General features: G+C 44.7%; 1 protein-coding gene across 3 annotated transcripts in view; it reads right to left on the bottom strand.

Annotated features, from left to right (window-relative positions):
- Positions 1 to 25,814, bottom strand: part of LOC126483607 (dystroglycan 1) — a 290,424-nt gene that overhangs the window by 100,646 nt on the left and 163,964 nt on the right. The window contains exon 1 of one of the 3 annotated variants that reach the window (XM_050106642.1): positions 5,496 to 5,527. The exons of the other annotated variants lie outside the window; for them this stretch is intronic. Coding sequence (XP_049962599.1) covers positions 5,496 to 5,512 — 17 coding nt within the window. The 5' untranslated portion in view covers positions 5,513 to 5,527. Of the gene's footprint in view, positions 1 to 5,495; positions 5,528 to 25,814 lie in introns of those variants that run through there. 3 annotated transcript variants of the gene reach the window in all.

The following is a 25,814-nucleotide window of genomic DNA, read 5'->3' as shown; positions in this document are numbered from 1 at the left end:
CCCCGTCTCACTTCATTGTCAACTATTGCTCCTTTTTATGTTTTTTAACTCTTATAGCCGCAGTACCGTTCCTGTGAAAGTTGTAAATAACCGTTCGCTCCCTGTATACTATCCATGTTATCTTCAAAATTTCGAAGAACGCAGTCTAGTCAAAATTGTCAACACATTCTCTAAATCTAAAAATTCTCTAAATGTAGGTTTGCCTTTCTTCAACCTGTCTTCTAAAATAAGTTACGGAGTCAGTACTGCCTCTCGTGTTCCTTCATTTCTCCTGAACTCAAACTGATCTTCCCGGAGATCAACTACCAGTTCTTTCATACTTCTGTAAATAATTTGTGTCAGTAGTTTGCAACCATGACTTACAAAAGTAAAGGTATTCCTTTGGAATAGGAATTACTACATTATTCTCGAACACCGATAGTATTTCGCCAGTGTCATACGTCTTGTGTACCAGGTGAAATAGTATTGTCCTGACTGGTTCTCCCAACAATCTCAAAACTTCTGAGGGAATGTCGGCTACTCGAGGGGTCTTGTTTTGACTAGCTCCTTTCAGTGCTACGTAAAATTTTTCTAGCAGTAGTCTATCCCCTGTCTCACACACATCTGCATCCTCTTCTCTTACTTGCCCCACCTTTCACCTTCAGCTTTTCCTTCTTTGCTTAGTACTGGCTTGCCATCTGCACTCTTAAATTTCAAATAAGCGGTTTCTCTGCCAGGGATCTTTCTAATTTTCTTGTAAACAGTATCTTTCCCACAGCTATGAATCCTACAATAGCTTGCTATTTTTGCAACTTCTGCCAGTCTCATTTCAGACGTCAAAACCCCAACCTTGCCTACTTCGTTTACCGCATTTTTGCATTTTCTTCTGGGCCGGCCCGTGCCTTTTTGCCTATTTGATCCTATGCTGCCTTCACTACAGGATGTATACACTCTCCTCTATTACCAGATGCCCTCCTCCGACTACAGCGACTGGGGAAGGTTGTAGCTTTCTGCTGGGTTCCGGGGCATGTTGGCATTGCTGGGAATGAAAGGGCAGATCTCGCAGCCAAGGAGGCGTGTCTCGCCCCAGAAGTATCTCAGTGTGCTATCCCCTTGCACGCACTCACCTCGCTGTTGAGCTCACGGGTCATGCGTCGGTGGGAGGATGAGTGGCTGGAAGTGACTGACAATAAGCTCCGTATAGTCAAGCCCACAACGCGTGTGTGGTGTACTTCCTTTCAGCCCCGTCGACGGGACGAGATTCTCCTCACTCGGCTTCGAATAGGCCACAGCCCTATGACGCATGGCTTCCTGCTCCGGCGAGAGGACCCTCCAATGTGTGGTGCTTGTGGCGTCCAGGTCACTGTGCGCCACGTTTTATTGGATTGCGTTTTATTTTCTGACCATCGGGTCGCGGCTGACTTGCCAGCGGACCTGCCATCTCTTTTAGGCAACACTCGGACGAATGTGGTTAAAGTTTTAAAGTTTTGTGCCCTGTCAAATGTTTTTACAAAGATTTTAGGGAGAGGATCTTAATTTGCTCACTGTGTGACAAGCTCGCCCATATTTTATGTAAGTGGCCAGCCAATAACAATTTCCTGTGACATTCTTGTTGCTATGTTTCCCCTTTCCTTAGGTTTTACTTTCTTATGTAGCATTTTCCTTCTTTTCCTGCTTTCTTTGAGTGTGTGCTTTAGTTTTCTTAGGTCTGTCCACATTCGTTCCTTTTAATGTGTGTCAGGGCGCTGATGACCTCGATGTTGAGCGCCCATAAGCCCCAACACACCACCACCACCACATCTATTACCAAATTGTTAGTTTCTTGATGTCTCAGGATGTGTACAATCAATTTGAGGGAGTTTTTCCGTAAGTTTCTTTATTCTCCATTCGACTGAGGACCACCTCACTAATTACTCAATACACCCCTCTAAGCTTCAGCATTCTTCTGTAGCACCACATTACAAAAATTTCGATCCTCTTCTTGCCTGAGCTGCTTATCGTCCAGGTTTCATTTCCATACAAGGCTACACTTAAGAAATAATTTCCTAATAAGTTTGTGTTACATGTTAATAAATCCCAATTTTTTTAAAAGAAGTTTTAAAATACTGCTTTTAGTGACTCATTTCGTAACATGAGTCTCTAACACTCACTACCTTTTCAGAAATGCTTTTCTTGCTATTCCCAATCTGCACTTCATATACTCTCTATTTCGACCTTCATCAGTTACTTTGCCGCCCAAATAGCAAAACTCATCTATTAGTCTTAATATCTCATTTCCCACTCTAATTCCTAAGCAAACCTAATTTAGTTCGACTACATCCCACTACCCATGTTTTAATTTTGTTGTTGTTGTTCTTCTTCTTCTTCAAGGACAGTTCTAGAACATTTTTCCGCAAAAGCGACGTATCATTATGTATGTATGTATCTACATTACACATCTCCTCCAAAACCAATGGATTAATTTCAATCAAATTTGGTATAAATCTGGAAAAAAGCACTGAGAGGGTAAGAACCATCTGCTTTCCATAGGGGTGGAGATCGGAGGTACGAGAAGCCGTAAGATATGAAACTATTCCGATATTAGTGCCGAATCGATAGTTTTCGGGTTAGATAGGTCCGTTGGTGACTTTTCCGACGATGCTTCACATGTAGGTGTGTGGAGGGAGAGTGCAGGATAGTGACATATCGGCATACCCCTTGTAACGCCTGAAGCAGTTTCAACTAAATTTGGTGTATATATGATATTATTTGTGTCGAAACAATGCAGCGGCAGGATAGCCCTATTACACTTATTTCTTTCCTGTATTCATTTAACGTGGAATACTGTGATAGCGTGAAGGTCAATCAGTCCCTTTGTGTTGCTCAGTGTGCCAACTGGATCGCGAGAATGAACACTACACCGGGCCAATAATTTCGTCAGTTTGTTTTGGGGCCAAAGACCACAACACAACTGCTGAATGCTCATAGAGGTATAATGAGGGGAGTTGTCATGACGTCACAAACTTGATGAAAGTGGACTCGTTGAAGCGATATTTTCTTTTACATACATGCATTTTTGTTGTGCTCTTTACTTTAACTGTTGTGGTTTTATTTCTGTCATTTAACTTCAGATTTCCTATCAGTCCATCTCGAAAACCTCTCTGGGTGAATACTTGTACTGTGAGAATAAATGATTGGAAACCGACCAAACACACCGAAATATGTTCTCAGCAGTTTCGGGAAGAGGTCATTGACCGAACATGTTTAGTCAGTCCGTATTAAGGAAATTATATGTTCGACATTGCGTCGATGTTGGGGGCGATCTGAGAGCTATGTTATTCTTCAAGATTCAAGTTGCCAAGATCGCTAGTAATTCTTTTTTATTACTGATCTGACAGATATACGCTGCCATCGGATCTTGTAACATTATTAGATGCAAAGGCTTTTTACAGTACTGAAAAGCGACTCAGCAGGTGGTACACATTTTTAATGATGATGAGTAACTAGACAACTTGAAACATGTCTTGATGTAATAAAAATTGAACCATTTCAAAATACGACAAATTACACTTATTCTTCGTACATCAACATTTAAATTGGATGATGGTGGGATATAAGCTGGTATAATTTTTATTAAAAATGAAAATATATGATATAAAATATTAAGTACAACTGGAGGAGTTTCCTTTTAATAAAGATTACACTAATTTCTGAAAATCGTTATACACTGAAGAGCCAAAGAAGCTGGTACGTGGGCGACTCTCACGATCGCGCAGGAGTGCCGCAACACGACGTGGCGTGGACTCGACTAATGTCTGAAGTAGTGCTGGACGGGACTGACACCATGTATCCTGCAACGCTGTCCATAAAGAGTACGAGGCAGTGGAAACCTCTTTCGAGCAGCACGTTGCAAGGCATCCCAGATATGCTCAGTAATGTTCATGTCTGGGGAGTTTGGTGGCCAGCAGAAGTGTTTAAACTCAGAAGAGTATTCCTGGAGGCACCCATTCTGTAGCAATTCTGGATGTGTGGGGTGTCGTATTGTCCTGCTGAAACTGCCCAAATCCGTCGGAAGACACTATGGACATGAGTGGTTGGAGGTGACGAAACAGGATGCTTACGAACGTGTCACCTGTCAGAGTCGTATCTAGACGTATCAGGGGTCCCATATCACTCCAACCGCACACGCCCCACACCATTACAGAGCCTCGACCAGCTTGAACGGTCTCTAGCTGACCTGCAGGGTCCATGGATATATGAGTTTGTCTCCATACCGATACACGTCCATCCACTCGATACAATTTGAAACGAGACTCGTCCGACTAGACAACATGTCTCCAACCATCAACAGTCCAGTGTCGGTATTGACGGGCCCAGGCGAGGCGTGAAGCTTTGTGTCGTGGAGTCATCAACGGTACACGAGTGGGCCTTCGGCTCCGAAAACCCATATATTCACGGTACATTCGCGAAATGGTCGTACGAGAAAATCCCCACTTCATCGCTACCTCGGAGATTCTGTGTCCCATCGCTCGTGCGCTGACGATAACACCACGTTCAAACTCATTTAAATCTTGATAAACTGCCATTGTGGCAACAGTAACCGATCTACCAACTGTGCCAGACATTTGACGTCTTAAATAGGAGCTGCCGACCGCAGCGCCGCATTCTGCCTGTTTAAATATCTCTGTATTTGAATACGAATGGCTATATCAGTTTCTTTCGCGCGTCAGTGAATATTTAGCGCATTTCCTTGTAAGTGACATTCACGTTGATCTTCAGATTCACCAACCCGCATCATTGTGACAAGTTCCCACATGTCCTGATGTGCTTATGAAATCATTTATTCATCGCAGTCCCATTCCGCATCCATAATGGAAAACTGTCTGTTATATTTTATAAATATATGAGATACTTGCGTACCCAAGCGAAGTCGCGGTCAGAAAGAGAGAAAATTATTAAAATAAAAGAAAAGATTATTCGTTACCAGCCTTTAGCGTTCAAAACTTGACTTCCAGTTCTGAAGATAGTAGGTAAAAGGTATTCTACAAGTTGGTATATACGAGGGTGAGTCAAATGAAAACTTTAAATTTGTAATAACAAATCGAAATTTCGCGCCGATATCGTGTAAGTTGGTAAGCGTGCTACAAACAGCGTGCAGAATGGCCTGTAAGTGGCAGCATAGTGCAGATGCACACATACCGACGCAGTATCAGTATGAAAATGGCCTCCCCACTTGCGACTTGCACCAGGGAAGAAGAGCGATCTGTTATTTCGTTTTTGCGTAGTGAAGATGTGAAACCTATTGAAGTTCATCGACGAATGAAGGTTCAGTACGGTGACGCATGTTTGTCACAGCAGCAAGTCTACGAATGGAGTACGAAGTTCGCAAATGGTGTGACTGCAGTGGAAGATGCTTCTCGTTCAGGTCAGGCACAACGAGTTGTGACTCCACAGAACATTGCAGCAGTTGAAGCCATAGTGAAGGAAAAGAGCCGAGTGACACTGAATGCATTGCAGCACGTTTACAGATTACTCACGGGTCAGCACACCACATTGTGCATGATGTGCTCCAGTTTCACAAAGTGTCTGCAAGATGGGTGTCACGGCAGCGGACTCCTGAAATGAGAGAACGACGTGTTGATACTTGTGAAGAACTTCTTCGGCGCTTTGAACGAGAAGGTGATGGCTTACTTGCAAGAATTGTTACTGGGGACGAAACCTGGGTTCACATCCACCAACCGGAAAGGAAGAGAGCGAGCAAGGAATGGCGCCATTCCTCGTCACCAAGTGAGTTCCATATGTTTGGACCACTCTACGAAGCAATGGGAGGAAAGAAGTTCCTTTCTGATGAAGAGGTACGCCACGCGGTGCATGAGTGGTTGCACGGACTAGCAAAAGAATTTTTTTCTAAAGGAATTTATACACTTTGTAAGCGCTGGAGGACTTGCATTGACCGAGCGAGGTGGCGCAGTGGTAAGACACTGGACTCGCATTCGGGAGGACGACGGTTCAATCCCGCGTCCGGCCATCCTGATTTAGGTTTTCCGTGATTTCCCTAAAATCACTCCAGGCAAATGACGGGATGGTATCTCTGAAAGGGCACGGCCGACTTCCTTCCCCATGCTTCCCTAATCCGATGAGACCGATGATCACGCTGTCTGGTCTCCTTCCCCAAAACCAACCAACCAACCAACGTGCATTGAGCTTGGGGGAGATTATGTTGAAAAGTGATACAACTTTGTACCACTTCTGCACAATAAATAATATTTAAAAAATATTTAAGGTTTTCATTTGACTCACCCTCGTACATGACTATCGTCTTGGCAACAGAAATAGAGGAAACCGTGGTGTACGTCCATCAGCTCAAGCCAGTACCACTCAGTGGGGTACGTCTTCATATCGTGGTACTGTTTAGACCGCCGTCTTGTTCGGTGAAGTAGAGGCGGCGATGTACCAGAGAACTCAGGGGGCTGCAAGGAACAACAGCTGCGAAGGGTGGCGGAGTGTGCCGTTCCATGTGCGGGCGACAGGGCGTTTCTTGCCGCCGTTTCGCCGGGCCAGCCACCCAGCGGGGCAGCTGCCTCCCCAGTGTTTTATCGAGCGTGACGAGCAAAGCTTTCGCCGGAGCGGGCTACTTAATATCGTGGCCGCGCGCGGAATTCCGAGCGCCCGAGGAACACAAGTTGGCCAAAGTGGCGCCGAACTTCTCCAGGGCTTACCGGGGCGACGCGGCGGCTGACGCCGCTGCCCGGATGATCAGACCGTGAGCCAGCCAGCCGCTGGCTGGGCCCGCGCGAGCGCCGAAGGCAATTATGCAGCCTGCGAAAACATGTAAGCGGATAACAGAGTAAAGTTTCAACTTCGAGAGTGAATCTTTCAATGTACAGCGGAGTGTGCGCTCTTATGAAACTTCCTGGCACGTAACCGTCCCCTATACGGGGCCGAAATGAAATATACGGACCCTGCAACGAACTTGTGACGTCACACAAGTAAGCTTGTCTGGCATAAGTCACGAACGGTCGGCTCCGTGCAGGGCCCACGGGAAAACAGTAGTTATTTGAAAAGGTACCCACAAAGGCCTTAATTTTGTCGTGTGTCATCGAGAACTTGCATGGATTTAAACATGCGCTCAAGAAGTATTAAACTCATCTGAAATACACTCCTGGAAAAAGAAATAAGAACACCGTGAATTCATTGTCCCAGGAAGGGGAAACTTTATTGACACATTCCTGGGGTCAGATACATAACATGATCACACTGACAGAACCACAGGCACATAGACACAGGCAACAGAGCATGCACAATGTCGGCACTAGTACAGTGTATATCCACCTTTCGCAGCAATGCAGGCTGCTATTCTCCCATGGAGACGATCGTAGAGATGCTGGATGTAGTCCTGCGGAACGGCTTGCCATGCCATTTCCACCTGGCGCCTCAGTTGGACCAGCGTTCGTGCTGGACGTGCAGACCGCGTGAGACGACGCTTCATCCAGTCCCAAACATGCTCAATGGGGGACAGATCCGGAGATCTTGCTGGCCAGGGTAGTTGACTTACACCTTCTAGAGCACGTTGGGTGGCACGGGGTACATGCGGACGTGCATTGTCCTGTTGGAACAGCAAGTTCCCTTGCCGGTCTAGGAATGGTAGAACGATGGGTTCGATGACGGTTTGGATGTACCGTGCACTATTCAGTGTCCCCTCGACGATCACCAGTGGTGTACGGCCAGTGTAGGAGATCGCACCCCACACCATGATGCCGGGTGTTGGCCCTGTGTGCCTAGGTAGTATGCAGTCCTGATTGTGGCGCTCACCTGCACGGCGCCAAACACGCATACGACCATCATTGGCACCAAGGCAGAAGCGACTCTCATCGCTGAAGACGACACGTCTCCATTCGTCCCTCCATTCACGCCTGTCGCGACACCACTGGAGGCGGGCTGCACGATGTTGGGGCGTGAGCGGAAGACGGCCTAACGGTGTGCGGGACCGTAGCCCAGCTTCATGGAGACGGTTGCGAATGGTCCTCGCCGATACCCCAGGAGCAACAGTGTCCCTAATTTGCTGGGAAGTGGCGGTGCGGTCCCCTACGGCACTGCGTAGGATCCTACGGTCTTGGCGTGCATCCGTGCGTCGCTGCGGTCCGGTCCCAGGTCGACGGGCACGTGCACCTTCCGCCGACCACTGGCGACAACATCGATGTACTGTGGAGACCTCACGCCCCACGTGTTGAGCAATTCGGCGGTACGTCCACCCGGCCTCCCGCATGCCCACTATACGCCCTCGCTCAAAGTCCGTCAACTGCACATACGGTTCACGTCCACACTGTCGCGGCATGCTACCAGTGTTAAAGACTGCGATGGAGCTCCGTATGCCACGGCAAACTGGCTGACACTGACGGCGGCGGTGCACAAATGCTGCCCAGCTAGGGCCATTCGACGGCCAACACCGCGGTTCCTGGTGTGTCCGCTGTGCCGTGCGTGTGATCATTGCTTGTACAGCCCTCTCGCAGTGTCCGGAGCAAGTATGGTGGGTCTGACACACCGGTGTCAATGTGTTCTTTTTTCCATTTCCAGGACTGTAGTTACTCACCGGAGCTGAGGTGCGTACGTCTCATGGCCTTCCTTTCTCGTGGGTGTGTGTGCGAAATCTTATAGGACTTAACTGCTAAGGTCATTAGTCCCCAAGCTTACACACTAGTAAACCTAAATTATCCTAAGGACAAACACACACACACACACACACACACACACACACACACACACACACACATGCCCGAGGGAGGTTTCGAACCTCCGCCGGGACCAGCCGCACAGTCCATGAATGCAGCGCCCTTAGACCGCTCACTTTTCCAGAGAATGAAAGCACTGTACTGAAAGTTTGCAATTCTGAGTTCTTTCAGTCAACCTCGGACACTTTCACCTGTGTGGTTTCTGTATAAAATACGCTGACAAAAATTTGAAAGCGTTTCTCCATAAATACCTTGACCTAACGCTACCAAGGTAATACTAAAGTATTTCAATGGCTGTGAAATATGTGGATTAAAATTTAATCCGTATGCAAGCTTATTACGAGTACAGGAAAAATCATTCCTCTAAGTGAAGAATGATACATGTCTTCGTTGGGTGGTTGGTATGCATCACGTTGCTGGACGTTTTCAGCTGAGACTCGCGACACAGTATGCAGTATTTGGAAATTTGTGGTAAGGACTATGGGACCAAACTGCTGAGGTCATCGATCGCTAGGCTTACGCACTATTTAATTTAATTTACGCTAAGGACATCATACACACCCATGCCCGAAGGAGGACTCGAACCTCCGACGGGGGGAGCCGCGCGAACCGTGACATGACGCCTCAAACCTTGCGGCTACCCCGCGCAGTGCATGTACAGTTTTTTCACCATTTTTCGAACGGATAGAGTCACAAATGCACGCTAGTGTCGTGGCACTAGATTCAGAGGTAAGTCTGTTCGAATCCTGGTGGTGGAAATTTTTCACTGCCAGTATTTGGCCGGCAGTGGGAGGAGAGGTGGTGATTTCAAGTCCCGGGTCACCAGTCCTTAGGCCCATGTCCTGATTTAAATTCCTCCGCATTTTGGGCATGTAACAATGCTCATGGTGATCCGTCCGTCGGTTAGGGACTTTGAGCTCGGCTGTCCACTTGCTATTATACGAGACTAATAAGCTATTTAAAGCTCCTCCCCTTCCCTCATCATCATCACCACCGCCACCACCATCTTCATAGTCATCGTCCAACACTAAAGCAACACTGGAATATACACGCATCCATTACACTCACTACAATTTAGAACTACTCATACGGCATGTCACACACATCCGCGAGGACCTTGACATTTTTTCCTGGAAGAATAAAAATGTGTGCGGGACAGACTCGAACCCAGAACCTCGTCTTACGCGGGCAATGCTCTTAGCGACTGAGCTATCCACTACTGACAGCTTTACTTCTACCAGAACCCCAAATGGCTGTGAGCACTATGGGACCTAACATCTGAGGTCATCAGTCCCCTAGAACTTAGAACTACTTAAACCTAACTAACCTAAGGACATCACACACATCCATGCCCGAGGCAGGATTCGAACCTGCGACCGTAGCAGTCGCGCGGTTCCAGACTGTAGCACCTAGAACCGCTCGGCCACTCTGGCCGGCGCAATCCTTTCTTCCTGGAGCGCTAGTTCCTCTAGGTTTTCACGAGAATGAGAGGTTTGGAAAGCATGAGACAATTACAAACTGAAGTGAAACTGTGAGGGAGAAGCGTGAATCGTGTCTTGATATTCATTGAGTAAGACGAGGTTCTATGTCCGTGTCAAGGTCCAGCATAAAGTACATAATCGGATCGTAAGTTTCCGGTCAATGACCAAGACTCAAGAAACGGTCGTAGAACAGAAAAACGGCAGTTTACTTGGTAGCGACATAGGAGTACAATGGCAATGACAGATGTCCAAGCCGGCCGGAGTGGCCGAGCGGTTCTAGGTGCTTCAGTCTGGAACCGCGCGACCGCTACGGTCGCAGGTTCGAATCCTGCTTCGGGCATGGATGTGTGTGATGTCCTTAGGTTAGTTAGGTTTAAGTAGTGTGGTAGGTGCGCTGTTGTTTTCTATCTACATAAATGATCCTTTGGATAGGGTGAATAGCGATGTGCGGCTGTTTGCTGATGATGCTGTGGTGTACGGGAAGGTGTCGTCGTTATGTGACTGTAGGAGGAACAAGATGACTTGGACAGGATTTGTGATTGGTGTAAAGAATGGCAGCTAACTCTAAATATAGATAAATGTAAATTAATGCAGATGAATAGGAAAAAGAATCCCGTAATGTTTGAATACTCCATTAGTAGTGTAGCGCTTGACACAGTCACGTCGATTAAATATTTGGGTGTAAATTGCAGAGCGATATGAAGTGGGACAAGCATGTAATGGCAATTGTGGGGAACGCGGATAGTCGTCTTCGGTTCATTGGTAGAATTTTGGGAAGATGTGGTTCATCTGTAAAGGAGACCGCTTATAAAACTCTAATACGACCTATTCTTGAGTACTGCTCGAGCGTTTGGGATCCGTATCAGGTCGGATTGAGGGAGGACATAGAAGCAATTCAGAGGCGGGCTGCTAGATTTGTTACTGGTAGGTTTGATCATCACGTGAGTGTTACGGAAATGCTTCAGGAACTCGGGTGGGAGTCTCTAGAGGAAAGGAGGCGTTCTTTTCGTGAATCGGTACTGAGGAAGTTAGAGAACCAGCATTTGAGGCTGACTGCAGTACAATTTTACTGCCGCCAACTTATATTTCGCGGAAAGACCACAAAGATAAGATAAGAGAGATTAGGGCTCGTACAGAGGCATACAGGCAGTCATTTTTCCCTCGTTCTGTTTGGGAGTGGAACAGGGAGAGAAGATGCTAGTTGTGGTACGAGGTACCCTCCGCCACGCACCGTATGGTGGATTGCGGAGTATGTATGTAGATGTAGTTCTAGGGGTGCTGATGACCTTAGATGTTAAGTCCCATAGTGCTCAGAGCTATTTGAACAGATGTCCAAAGAAGATCTTGATGTACCATCCTCAGGGAAGAAGGAGAACAGAAAGACCGGAAAGCTGTCTGGTTAGACAGGGTGGAGGACGACACGAGAAAAAGATAAATAGAAGAAGACGAGGAAGTTGGGGACGTAGAAACCGATGGCGATAAATATGTGGGATATGGTGAAAGTTGCACGAATCCCACAGAAAATATATGCTCATCCCTATGTAATGCTGTATTTACCACTATATATCACGAAACATGGACCCACCAGTATAAAAGGAGGCAGGCAATATTCTGTTGTCAGTAACGAAGGATCGGTCAAAACAGTTCGCTGCTTTCGAACGTGGGCTACTCATTGGATGTCACCTGAGTAAAATATCCATCACGGACGTTTCAACCTTTATAAGGCTGCCCAAGTCGACTGTTGGTGTTAGTGAAGTGGAAACGTGAAGAAACAACCGCAGCTAAACCAAGACCATACAGACCTGGTATAGCGTCGTTAAGGAACCTTAGAGCATTGCAGAGAGTGGTTGTCAAAAACCGCATCAAATGTGGGGACGGAATTACGCGTGAGGTCTGAAGTGATACCAGCAGTCCAGCTACCACAATGACTGTGCGTGCCGAGTGCAGTGCGGTGCAATGGTCAAACAGCTCCTCATAAGTCTCATATTCATCATGGTCAATGCTAGGCTACGCTTCAGGTGATGTAAACAGCGGCGCCACTGGACAGTGGACGACTGGAAACGAGTGATTAGGAGTTATGAATCACACGATACTCTGTGGCAGTCTGATGGAAGGCTTTCGGTTTGATGAATGCCGACAGAACTTGACCTGCCGTCATGTGTAGTGCCAACAGTGGTAGTCGTACACTATGTGGGTGTTTTTCGTGGTTAGGATGTCGAGCCCTTTTTTACACTTAAGAAATCGCTAAATGCCAAAGGACATGAACACAATTTACATCCTTTTGTAGTGTGTGAAGTAGATCAACCGTTCGAAGACAATGATTTATTGCATGAGAAACACAATGCACCCTGTCATGAGTCTCCATTCCATCCAAGTTAATTATGTAAGTGTAGATCAGATATGGCTCCAATTCAAAGATATAGTATCGACAGCAATATACAGATTCATACTGCATAAGTTAGTAAGAGACGGGACTGATCCACCATGATACACAAAACACGTCACAACACTGTAGCAGAATCAAAAAAAAAAGTATGCCAGATTCAGAAGAACGCAAAATCCCCAAGACTGGCTAAGTTTCACGGAAGCTCGAAATTTAGTGCGGACGTCAATGTGAGATGCTTTTAATAGTTTCCACAATGAAACATTGCCTCAGAAACCCTAAAGAGATTCTGGTCGTATGTAAAGTACACCAGTGGCAACAAACAGTCAATACCGTCACTGCGCGATAGCGATGGAAATGATGCCGATGATGGTGCCACTAAAGCGGAGTTACTAAATACAGTTTTAAGTAATTCCTTCACGAAAGTAGATGAAGTAATTATTCCAGAATTCGAAACCAGCACAGCTGTTAGCATGAGTGATATAAAAGTAGATATCATAGGTGCTGCAAAACAACTCAAAATCACTTAAGAAAGGCAAGTCTTCTGGTCCAGATGGTATACCAATCAGGTTCCTTTCAGAGTGTACAGACACAATAGCGCCTTTCTTAGCAATCATATACAACAGCTCACTTAACGAAAGGTCTGTTCTTAAAGACTGGAAAGTAGTACAGGCCACACCAATATTCAAGAAAGAAAACAGAGTAACCCATTGAATTACAGACCCATATCACTGACCTCAATTTGCAGTAGGATTTTGGAGCACATACTGTACTCGACCATTATGAATCACCTTGAAGAAAATGACTTATTGATACATAACCAACACGGATTCAGAAAATATCGTTCTTGTGCAACACAGCTAGTTCTTTATTCCCATGAAGTAATGAGTGCTTTCGACAAGGGATCTCAGATTCCGTATTCCTGGATTTCCAGAAGGCTTTTGATACCGTTCCTCACAAGCGACTATTAATCAAATTGCGTGCATATGGAGTATCGTCTGAGTTGTGTGATTGGATCCGTGATTTCTTGTCAAAGAGGTCACAGTTCGTAGTGATAGACGGTAAATCATCGAGTAGAAGAGAAGTGATATTTGGCGTTCCGTAAGATAGTGTCATAGGCCCTCTGCTGTTAGTGATTTATATAAATAATCTAGGTGATAATCTGAGCAGCCCCCATAGATTGTTTGCAGATGACGCTGTAATTTACCGTCTAGTAAAATCATCAGACGGTCAATTCCAATTACAAAATGATCTAGAGAGAAATTCTGTATGGTGCGAAAATTGGCAATTGGCACTAAACAAAGAAAAGGAATCCGATAAATTTTGGGCATACGATACATCGCACAAATCTAAGGGCTGTCAATTCGACTAAATACCAGGAATTACAATTACGAGCAACTTTAATTGGAAAGACCACATAGATAATATTGTGGGGAAAGCGAAACAAATACTTCGCTTTGTTGGCAGAACACTTAGAAGATGCAACAAACCCACTAAAGAGACAGCCTGCATTACACTTGTGCGTCCTCTGCTGGAATGCTGCTGCGCTTTGTGGGATCCTTACCAGGTAGGATTGACGTAGGACATCGAAAAAGTGCTAAGAAGTGCGGCAATAGGGGTGAGAGTGTCACTGATATGATACGCGAGTTGGGGTGGCAGTCACTGAAACAAAGGCGGTTTTCTTTGCGGCGAGATCTATTTACGAAATTTCAATCACCAACTTTCTCTTCTGAATGCGAAAATATTTTGTTGACACCCACCTACGTAGGGAGAAATGATCATCATAACAAAATAAGAGAAATCAGAGCTCGAACGGAAAGATTTAGGTTTCCTTTTTCCCACTCGCCATTAGAGAGTGGAATGGTAGAGAAATAGTATGAAAATGGTTCGATGAACCCTCTGTCACGCACTTAGGTGTGAATTGCAAAGTAACCATGTACATGTAGATGTAGAATCAACATCTTTGAGGCAATGGTTTGTGGACCTTAATATGAAATGACCTGGCTTGCCCAGAGTCCCGACCCGAGTCCAATGTGAGCTTTGGGGTGAGTTAGAACGTCGATTTCGCTCCAGAACCCAGTGCCGAATAACATTACCTCCTCTGGTCTCGTCCCTTGAGGATGAATAGGCTTCCTTTCCCCCAAGACATCCAGTAAACCCAATGGAGCTCAAGCCGTTATTAGCCCTCGTTATTGCACACTAATAAGAGTTGGAACACTTTCGATGATGATGATGAAGATATTTGGTTTCTGGGGCGCTCAACTGCGTGGTTATCAGCACCCGTACAAATTCCCAATCTTTTCACTGTCCAGTCTCGCCAGTCTTCCCGAATGATGATGAAATGAGGCGGACAAAACGAACACCCAGTCCCCGGCCGAAGGAAATCCCCGAGCCGGCTGGAAATCTAATCCGCGACCCCATGATCCAGAGGAATCAACGCTAGCGACCAGACCACGAGCTGCGGACGCGGAGTAACTCTTGATGAGATAGTATACATGTAGACTACACACTATACGCTCATGTTTGAAAACTGGGTATGCTGATATAATATTGTAAGGGGACGTTCATTAGTTACGTGAGCTCAAAATGGGCGGGGGTTGGTGGGTGGGGGGAAGGGGTCCAGCAAAATCTCAACAAATTGATTTAAACGGGTGGCGGGGTGGGGAGGGACAATGGAAATTCCACGTCAACCTTTTTTAATTCAAAGGATATACACTGGTGTCCAAAATTAAAGCAACAAAATTTTGCATGTTTCCGTTAATTGTGTCACGAAACAGTACAAACAAGTTATAGTAAATAACAATGTAAAGAATACAGAACGTAATCAATTGCAACATGCATAACGGTAGAGAACTGTTCTTCGTTGTTTTTCCTACTTTTCGGATTTGCACACACATTCTGACAACTGGTCAATGTGCTCAGTATGGGGCATGACCACCTCTAGCACCAATAAAGGGCAGACAACGACGGGACACGCTGTGAATGATGTCATCAATCTCATGTTTGAGGCAATAATGCCCATTCTTCCAGCAGAGCTGCTCACAAGTCGTGGAGAGTGGTTAGTGGATGCCGACTTGATGCAACCCGTCTCCCTACTGCACCCCAGACGTACTCAGTGGGATTCAAATCGCGAGAGGAAGCAGGCCACGTCATGCGTGCAGTATCTTCTGTTTCCAAAAAAACATCAGCCACCAGTGCTCTGTGAGGTGGAGCATCATCGTCCATCAATACGAAGTCTGGGCCCACAGCACCTCGCAACAACCGCGCATGAAACCCCAAGATCTCTTCACAGTACGTGACAGCAGGTAATTCTTGCTGATTCACCCGGATTTAATGAACAGGTGTTCGAGTGGTCAATATAATTGCTGCCCACACCGTTAGGGATCCTCCTTGGTATCGGTCACTTTCCATAATGTTTGGGTCCCGAAATCGTGTTCCACGTGCCCCCCAGATGCCAATCTGTCGAGAATCACTCTCCAGACCAAATAGGGATTCATATGCGAAAAGAACATGAGCCCTCCGTTCGACCGTCCAGGTGGCATGTTGACGGGTCCACTCTAGTCGTTCCCTTCTGTGAAGACACCCCAGAGAAAGACAGCAGATCTCCAACAATAAAGGCCATTCTGCTGAAGCCTTCTTTACACCGTTTGCCTCGATACAACACGTCCAGCGGATGCTCCGAGGTCAGATGTCGGATGCCAGTTGCAGTGCAGTACTAAGGCGATACCGCCGTGTCCTTCCAGCCAAATAACAGTCCACTCTTCTCATGTCACACGTGGTCAGCCCTGTCCTAGTCTCGGTCTCTATAAACAGACGCCTTATGCGAGAAACAACAGAACAATTCACATTAAGCCATCGGGCCACTTCAGTTTGACACTCTCATGCTTCCATTTTTCCTAAGGCCCTCCACAGGAGAGAGTGTTGGCGTCTTCTCTGTGCCATACTGCACCGTCTGTGAGTGCGTACACAGCGATTGTGGATGTGGGACTACCCTGCAAATACTAACCCGTTTGATAGGAGCCCTGACGCCATTGCTAGTGTGGTTGACCGTCTATCGGGACGCCATCTTCCACTCAGAACACGACCGCAACGACGTTGTTGACGGTTTGTATGATTATATCGTGAATTAGACACAGAACGGGGAAACAGCCGTTTGTTGTTTTAATTTTGGACACTATTGTACATTATTATAATGGATAACATTTTGTTTTATATTATTAATCCCAACTATCTTTATGATCTCTCTGAACTGAACTTAGTCATGTGCGTTCCCGGGAGTCTCCAATTTGAAACAAGAGCCGCACAAGTGTGAAATTTCATTCGGAGAGTTCTCTACCACGTCGATCGAAATCACCGGGTGTCAATCAGTGAGTCAGTCGTGATATTCTGCAGCGCATATAAAGCCGATGTTATTGTGTTCAACATAAGTTTCTATCAAAACTTTCACAATGTGTGAGTTAAACAGCGAGCGAGCAAGAATTTAAGCGTTTGTGGAAGGAAGCTAAGCTGAAGTTCACCAACAAGAATTTTTTTAGTGATCATATAACTCAAGAGATTTAAAAGCTACGTAATCATACGGTTCGAAGGAAGCGCAAACAAACTGTCTTTCATCATCTTAGTAAGTAAAATTTTGTACTGATGCAGGGTTTTTTGCAGTATCGGTTAGTGCAGCAATGGTTGGTTGGTTGGTTGTTTGGGGAAGGAGACCAGACAGCGTGGTCATCGGTCTCATCGGATTAGGGAAGGATGGGGAAGGACGTCGGCCGTGCCCTTTCAGAGGAACCATCCCGGCATTTGCCTGGAGTGATTTAGGGAAATCACGGAAAACCCAAATCAGGATGGCCGGACGCGGGAGGTGCAGCAATGACATATGGCGAATATCCGTCTGAACTTATTCATGTTAAGTATAATATAACACGGACAATGTTTGTATAAATTATGATGATTTGTTTTGAAACCTAAAAGTGTGTGTGTGTGTGTGTGTGTATGTTTGTTTGTTTATTATGTTTCATGAGCGGCGCAGCAGCTACGCGGGCCTATGTTTTTAATAACGAAATTACTTTTAATAAACGAAAATGTAATGTTGTAACTTCACTACTCTGTCAGAGTTCGATGTTAACTGTTCTAAAAGGGCCACGCTTGATGGCAGATGTACGTTGAAAAACTTACATAGCAGTCATTTGTTTATGTTCTTACGAAACAAAACGTGTTTCTTCTGAAAGAAAAGTGTTAAGGATTTAATTATTTTGAAAATTGATGGTTCCAGTTTATTTATACTGAAGTGTGTGAAGATCAGGAAGAGCGGTGACTTTTACTGAATGAAAATTTATATATCTGCAAGAAATCAATGTTTAATCTGACTTATCGAGTTTACGAGAAGTGCTATTAATTGTGGATATAGGAATAATTTCTAAGCATGGTGATCTGATACGGTACACATCAGTGAAATATTAGCAGTTTTGTTATTCAAGAGGCGTCTAAATTTAGCACAAATTACATGATCAATATTTTCCTGCATTTGAGAATTTTAATACGATTACCAGAGATAATTGTGTTTACCGATCTTGGTGTTAAGTCATCCCTGGTTCACATAGTAACGGATAAACGAATAGAATAGTTTCTCTGGTCTCAACTCACGTAATTACACCAAAAGACAATTTTTCTGAAGTATTTATAATATTCAGTGCCCACAAATTGACCGCTAGAGCGGAGTCAACCTCTCTACTAATTTTGGGATATACAGAGGTGTGGTTAGACGCGACCGGAACTTCCTTGGACTGCGAGCTACGTAAGATACGCTCAGCCTGAAGAGTTTTAAGCTTTGATTCCTAATATACCTATAGAGAGATTGCGACGTAACCCGCCCGGAGATATTAACATTTCGGGTTAATTGACATTTAATGTATACGAATACCCCTATATAAAGTCAATAATTCAGAGGTAGGTGTGAACAGTTAATACTATTTCCGTGGAACCTTTTTGTCCATTTATGTCTGTCCGTCCGTAAGGGGTGGCATGTTTAAAATAATTTTTTTTAGTTATGTGTTAAAAACACTGCTTAATACACTTTACAAATAAAACATGGTTTTATTGAAATGTATTATTCATGATGTTTTATTTTAAACATTTTGTGGCTGTGAACTCAGTGCCCGTATAAGTAATTATACAGAATATAATAGTCATTCCACCGGTTGCACACAGTTCTTTTTTTTTTTTAAATCGCACTAACTATCTTTCGATAGTTCTAAGACTATCTTCATCAGAATGGTAAAAGTTACATGAAACCACAAACAACTTTTAAAATTTGAGCAACAGTGCTCTCGTCAAATAATAATATGTTTGTGTTCCATGAGTGTATTATTCATTGTTTAAAAGAAACGAAAAAGGGAGAAAAGAGGATCCAAAATTTTAAAGGAAGTCCCTCACGTAATTAAGGGGAGGTTCAAAAAATCGACTTTTTTTTAAAATTGCGTTTTTGGACCATAAAAGTGTTTAGAATCCACCCCTGAAACGGTTTTCCCGAATACGGAACGGAAATGTTTGTTATTCGCGGTTGAACAAAAAAATGTGCCGACCTGAAATCGACCTTTTTCACGCGCCAGTTTTTATCTCTTGGAGGACGAGTTATTGTACCAGTGATTGGGAGGAAACACACAAAATTCAAATGAAAGTTTGAACGCGTGTGTTTGGAAGTTAGCCCCCAGGCATTCGCATTCTGGTGCGAAGAGTGTGGAGATTGCGACTTTCCTGGCAGTGAGCAACTTCAACGAAGGGTATTCGGCAATTCTGAAGACCATGACAACGATGGATGTCACCCTGGGACTCTATTCGACGCAGGTCACCAAGCATTCGGACGACCACCGGATTCAAACGGCCGAAAACCGCTTGTCACCGGCCGTACGAACGGCTCTGGAGCAGCGCAGGATGGCCCAGACCGAGCAGAACGCCCTCTAGGAGGAAGAGGAAACGAGTAGTTTATGTACCCGGAATAGCACATTGAACGTACGTTGCATAATATTGCATTTATATGTAGTCAAAACATCAAACGAATTTTTCTCGAAATGATGTTTTTTGCCGGCCGAAGTGGCCGTGCGGTTAAAGGCGCTGCAGTCTGGAACCGCAAGACTGCTACGGTCGCAGGTTCGAATCCTGCCTCGGGCATGGATGTTTGTGATGTCCTTAGGTTTACCTAGTTCTAAGTTCTAGGGGACTAATGACCTCAGAAGTTGAGTCCCATAGTGCTCAGAGCCATTTGAACCATTTTTTTGATGTTTTTTTTCATCGCGCGGTATGGTAGCTTCAAATCTACTGAACCGATTGGCGTGATTCTTTGTTTCCGACGAAATTAACTAAATTTTCTAGGAGTTGTACCACTTTATTCCGATCCATCAACTATAAATATTTTTATTTGGCTGACTAGGTCGAAAAATCGATGAAAAAAACGCTATTTTTTTCAAATGGCCGCCATTTTGTTTCCTATGGTCCATATAACTTAAGCGAGGTACATCTCCTAAAGAATCTTATATACTTCGCTAACGTCAACTCAATTTTGATTTCAGACGAGCCGGCTGACCTGTGACATACCGCGCATGGAGGTCTACATCGAAATTTTGTTTCGTTCCGACGGCACTTCCGCCTTTGCTCTTCGACATTTCCGTTCGAAAAAATTCCAGTTTGTAGAGGATATATCAATAAATATTTAGACCAAATTTGACATTGATGTCTATAACACATCCAGAGAAAAAAATTCTCAACATGCTTTTTTCGGGCCAAAGATAGTAAACCTCCCCTTAATGAACGTCCCCTAAACAACATGTGTTATCAGAAACAAAAGAAGTCAACAAAATTCGTAGGTCTGCTGACCTCATAGGATATATTACTATCAGTTTGTTATTTACATTCTTTGAGGAGCGAGTGCCAAACTTGTACAGTGCACTGATCATCAGCAATTCTCCTTACCTGTCGTAATACGTTGTTAGCCCCCTGTACATGACTGCGTCGCCTGTGAACAGCGTCATAAAAAAGTACAAAACGCATCCGCCAGCCCGTTTCTGTATATCGTCGCACATGAAACAGCCGTTCATCAAACGTTCCTTTTTACGGGTGCATCTGCAAGCTTCCGAGAGTCTGCGGAAGACGCACCGAAAGCAAAGCAGTCTGTTGAAATATGGTAATCGTTCCCGTTGCCCGAATAAAATTGTAGCGGTGCGGACACTTACAATGTTTTACAGATACGCGACGAAGCTTGCGTCATAAATAAGCAAGGCACATCTGGGTCCGGCACTAAAAGCGCATGTATCGCGTTTTAGCGGAGCAGACACACCGCTCCCTCCCTCCCCCCGCAGACAGGGCGGTGAAAACGTCCTAGATGACAACTGGAGGATAGACGACGCGCAGCCGAATAGGAGTAGGCGGGGCTAGGCGGACTGTGGAGATGAATAGCGGGGACGTGCGCTAGGAAGCGCCGCAGCGCGGGTCCGGCCGAGCGCGGTGATTTACAGCTGCAGGGGCCCGGCAGTCCATCGCGCGACCTGCGAGCACGCAGCCTCTTTAATTATAGCCCGGAAATTCCAGTCCTAAATCTGCTCTCGCGGCACAATATTCGCGTCGTGCCGTGAGAACGATACCATCTCGCTAATGGAATTTCGGGACTGCGCGGAGATCTGAATTAAATATCTCGTGCCCATTGTCTGGTGCGCCAAGCTACCGCCCGACGCGAAAGCGACCGAGTTCGAACCGGGGAATTCACCTTTTGGTGTTGGCGGAAGGGAAATGAGCTGGTGCGTTGCATCCAAGCGGCTGGTAGCACAAAGTCTTCGTTAATGAGCCTAAGCTAGTTTAAATACGATTTTTCCTTGGATGGGGGGTGGGGGGGAGGGGGGCAACAGAAATAATATACTTTTCAAATTAAATAATTGCTGTCATCTCACTCTAAGCTTTAGGGCTCATTTGAATAGTGGAGATGGTGAACGTTGTAAGTGCCAACTCCCACATTTGTCACGAGAATGAAAGACAATTTAACTCTGTTCACAACTGATTTGCATTAAAAATTTGGATAACTGCTCGTACGACTCGCATGATGACGGTTCCGCAAATACTGGGAATCGATGATCTCGACGATTTTTTTCTGTTACCGATATCGATACATCAATACACAGATACCAGGAATCCCACGACTTTCGAGAAAGTTTTAATTTCAAGTCTAAATTTTTTGTATAATTTCGTATTCACTATTGTAATTTTTCATCCATCTTATTGATTTTGGAGTTCTATTAACATGCTACGCTAACTAGCTATTGCAGACTCCCTGACTTCATCTGCTCTCGTGCCTTTTTGCATTACTACTAAGATCTGACTGTTTGCATTACTGCTAAGATATGACGGAAGTCTCCAGAGACGAAAACGGCACATCCCGCCATGGGGGTATTCTTGTTACGCAAATGTCGAATTGTTCTGTGGAACGCTACAATGGATAGTTTAAGGGTTATCAGAACCTCATCCCAAACAACAGGAGCGCAGTCCTGCAACAATTACCAGTAGCGCTTTGGTCTGAAACATTATGGATGCTGTATGTGTCGTATATATATATATATATATATATATATATATATATATATATATATATATATATATATATATATATATATATATATATATATATATATATATATACGCGAGGTAGCCGGACGGTCCCTCACCTGTCACCGCTAGATGGCAGAGGCATCTCTTTCACAGCGAACTTCATTTCCTCGTAGATCAGCCAATTAGCACGAATCTTTTGTGAACTATACACACAAAGCTTCCTTGTTAATCACACGACCAAATACTGAAAACTAGATCAAAATCACTTCAGTAGTTCCTGAGATTTTGCCGAATTACGAATGCAATGTAAGTTTGTAATGGCAACAAAAATTAATGTGATATAATTTTACAGATTCACAATTTTTGCATTTTTTATTCTACCTGTACTGTGAAACCTTGCTTGTTGAGAAAGTCCATGGTTCTACGCAACGCGAAGTTTTGATGAGTGAGTTGCCAACAGCCGGCCGCGGTGGTCTAGCGGTTCTAGGCGCTCAGTCCGGAACCGCGCGACTGCTACTGTCGCAGGTTCGAATCCTGCCTCGGGCATGGCTGTGTGTGATGTTAGTTAGGTTTAAGTAGTTCTAAGTTCTAGGAGACTGATGACCACAGATGTTAAGTCCCATAGTGCTCAGAGCCATTTGAACCATTTTTTTTAGTTGCCAACAAACAAACAATTGCCATGTCATTTGACTGCATTGACTTAGAAGCTAAAATTTTTTACATCGTCAAGGGACCGTAGACCTTAATATGTGAGATATTTTTTTCAACTTGACACCTCTACGCGTTCATGAGAAAAAGGGATCTCTAAGAATAGACACACGAGGGTTCCGTTCTTACTGAATATGGTACGAAACCTTAAAACTTGAGAAGATATTTTGATACCACAGAATTATGCTGCTCATTGCATCACCGCAAAATAATGAGACAAATTAGATGATCAATAGTTTATTAACAACGTTTTAGGTGCCATACCAGGAAACTAACTGGTCTGTAAGTGACAATAAGAAAGACGAAACCAACAACCAGAAACTGTTCATAGAGCTACTTATTCACATTAGTAGCACTTTTACCGGTTACAAAGCGCCAGGTTGACTTCAGACTGGCGTTCACGTTTATATTACATTTGTTGTTGTTTACATTAGTTGTTGGCTGTGCATTGTCCAACCATCTGATGACCAAGCTGTCAATTCCAAACCGGTAGAGGGCGCTGTTTGTGTGGATAAACAGCATTATTAAGTGTGGTTGATTGCTGTTTTCTTCTTTGCAACAATCGACTTCTGGGAACTTTCTTACTGGCACGTAGATTCAATCAGTTTCCTGGTATTGCAATTAGAGCGTTCTTAATAAAGTATTTATTTTCTAATTTATATCATTTTTTTCGGTGTTGTGGTGAGCAGCATAACTCTGTGGGATCAAAGTATCTTATCAATTTTGTGGATAGAAATCAGTTGTGTACAAACAGAGATACATTGTTTCATTCTTCTGACAAATATGAGATCTGGCACTTAGTACATTTTCCATTTCCACTCTTCAAATAAACAATAACAACATTTTGAAAAAGCGGCAGTTTTTTCATGTAACAAGTCTGAATGCTTTGTACGCAATCTCGTCATATACAATGGGTTTCATGTTAAGTGTCTTTATTTGTAACTTACATAGCAGGCAGTCCAAGGAATATTTAAGATGGGTAAAAGTAAGAAACGTTATACTCTCTCTGCGGAGATTATTTAGTTATTTTACAGAGAGTTACAGCATCTAGCTACAGCTTTTTAAAATAGAACATCATTTTCTTTCAATAATGTGGCTGACGTATTTAAAGCAACTGTGTACAAAACAGTTTAAATCAACTATCCATCAATTTTAGTTAGGGAGTTAGAAAGTTTCGAAGTTTTAGGGTGCCTGCACCCTGCTGTAGATAATTCAGGGAGACGATCTGGTGACAGAATGTGTGGTGTCACCACCAGACACCACACTTGCTAGGTGGTAGCTTAAATCGGCCGCGGTCCATTTAGTACATGTCGGACCCGCGTGTCGCCACTGTGTGATCGCAGACCGAGCGCCACCACAAGGCAGGTCTCGAGAGACGGAATAGCACTTGCCCCCAGTTGTACGACGACTTTGCTAGCGACTATACGGACGAAGCCTTTCTCTCATTTGCCGAGAGACAGTTAGAATAGCCTTCAGCTAAGTTAATGGCTACGACCTAGCAAGGCGCCATTAGCCTTACATAGTTTGATAGTTATCGTATGAAATGTCTCATCAAGAACGTTGTAAACCAACAAAGAATAAAAGTTAAATATTCCAGGAGCTGCATACTTTTCTTATTAGAATTCACTACTTATCCTGTTCCAGAATTCACGCCAGTCGGCGTGTGTGTACGCGTGCCTTTCTTTCGGCTACCCGTCACTGTGGAGTGGCTGCCTTGTCAGTCCACTACAGAATGTTTATTTAATTGAGGTCTTTAAATCAATGCCTTTTGCCTGGATGCACAACTCAATGGACCTGGTAAACGACCTGCGCACGAGATGTGAAAGCTGCTGTTGTCACAACCTTCGTCGAAGCTTTCGCTGAAATCATGTTCGCTTACACTCTATCCTTTCACTGTGGTATAAAAGTAAGGTCTGAATGCACAAACAAACGAGGATCAGTCTACCACTGTACATAGTGATGCGGGATAGAAATGGCACACAGACGTAACGAGTACACGGAAATGTTGCACTCCTAGTGTGAATAGCGACGACGCACCCTTCTCTTCAAAGCAGACCACGAAGGCTTAATAATATTCGTATCTGGCGGCTGTGGCGGCCAGGGGAGACGCGAAACTTCATGGTCGAGCTCACAAAACCAATCCTGGACGATGCAGGCTTTGTGAATAAGGTTCCTGTCGCCTTGGAACGCAAGGTCTCCACTGGGGAACATACATTGCTCCATAGGATGGGCCTAATTAACCAACTGTCCAAATCTTCACGGAAATCCCGCCATGTTTCATTCGTAGAACGTAAACACTGCCAGAAGTTGGAAATCGTGAGAAACAAGACTCATCCAAAAAAATGGTTCAAATGGCTCTGAGTACTATGGGACTTAACTTCTGAGGTCATCAGTCCCCTAGAACTTAGAACTACTTAAACCTAACTAACCTAAGGACATCACACTTATCCATGCCCGAGACAGGATTCCAGCCTGCGACCGTAGCGTTCGCGCAGTTCCAGACTGAAGCGCCTAAAACAGCTCGGCCACACCAGCCGGCAAGACTCATCCGTCCAAATGACTTTCTTCCATTGCTTCACCGAGCAAGTTTTATGGTTTCTGCACCACATTTTCTTCTTACTGGCATTTGCATCCTTATGAGTGTTTTCCAGTTCGCCCAGCAATTCTTTCTTAAGGAGCTCCCTTGTGTCTTTTCTGTGCCACAGGGTTCGCGAGTGAAACATTCAGTGCTGCAGTTACTTTTACAGCTGCGTCCTCTTATTTTTAGTCAAATCCTCTTCAATGACCGCTTGCCACCATCAGTCAGCACTCAGTTTCGTCCGCGTTGTGACTTAGCGGATGATGTTGTGGTGTCACCGCCAGACACCACACTCGCTAGGTGGTAGCCTTTAAATCGGCCGCGGTCCGGTAGTATACGTTGGACCCGCGTGTCGCCACTGTCAGTGATTGCAGACCGAGCGCCGCCACACGGCA

The sequence above is a fragment of the Schistocerca serialis genome, chromosome 6, assembly GCF_023864345.2.
Source record: "Schistocerca serialis cubense isolate TAMUIC-IGC-003099 chromosome 6, iqSchSeri2.2, whole genome shotgun sequence".
In the NCBI taxonomy this organism is placed as follows: domain Eukaryota; kingdom Metazoa; phylum Arthropoda; class Insecta; order Orthoptera; family Acrididae; genus Schistocerca; species Schistocerca serialis.
Note: the sequence above shows the minus strand (reverse complement) of the source record. Positions and strands in the feature narration are given on the sequence as shown.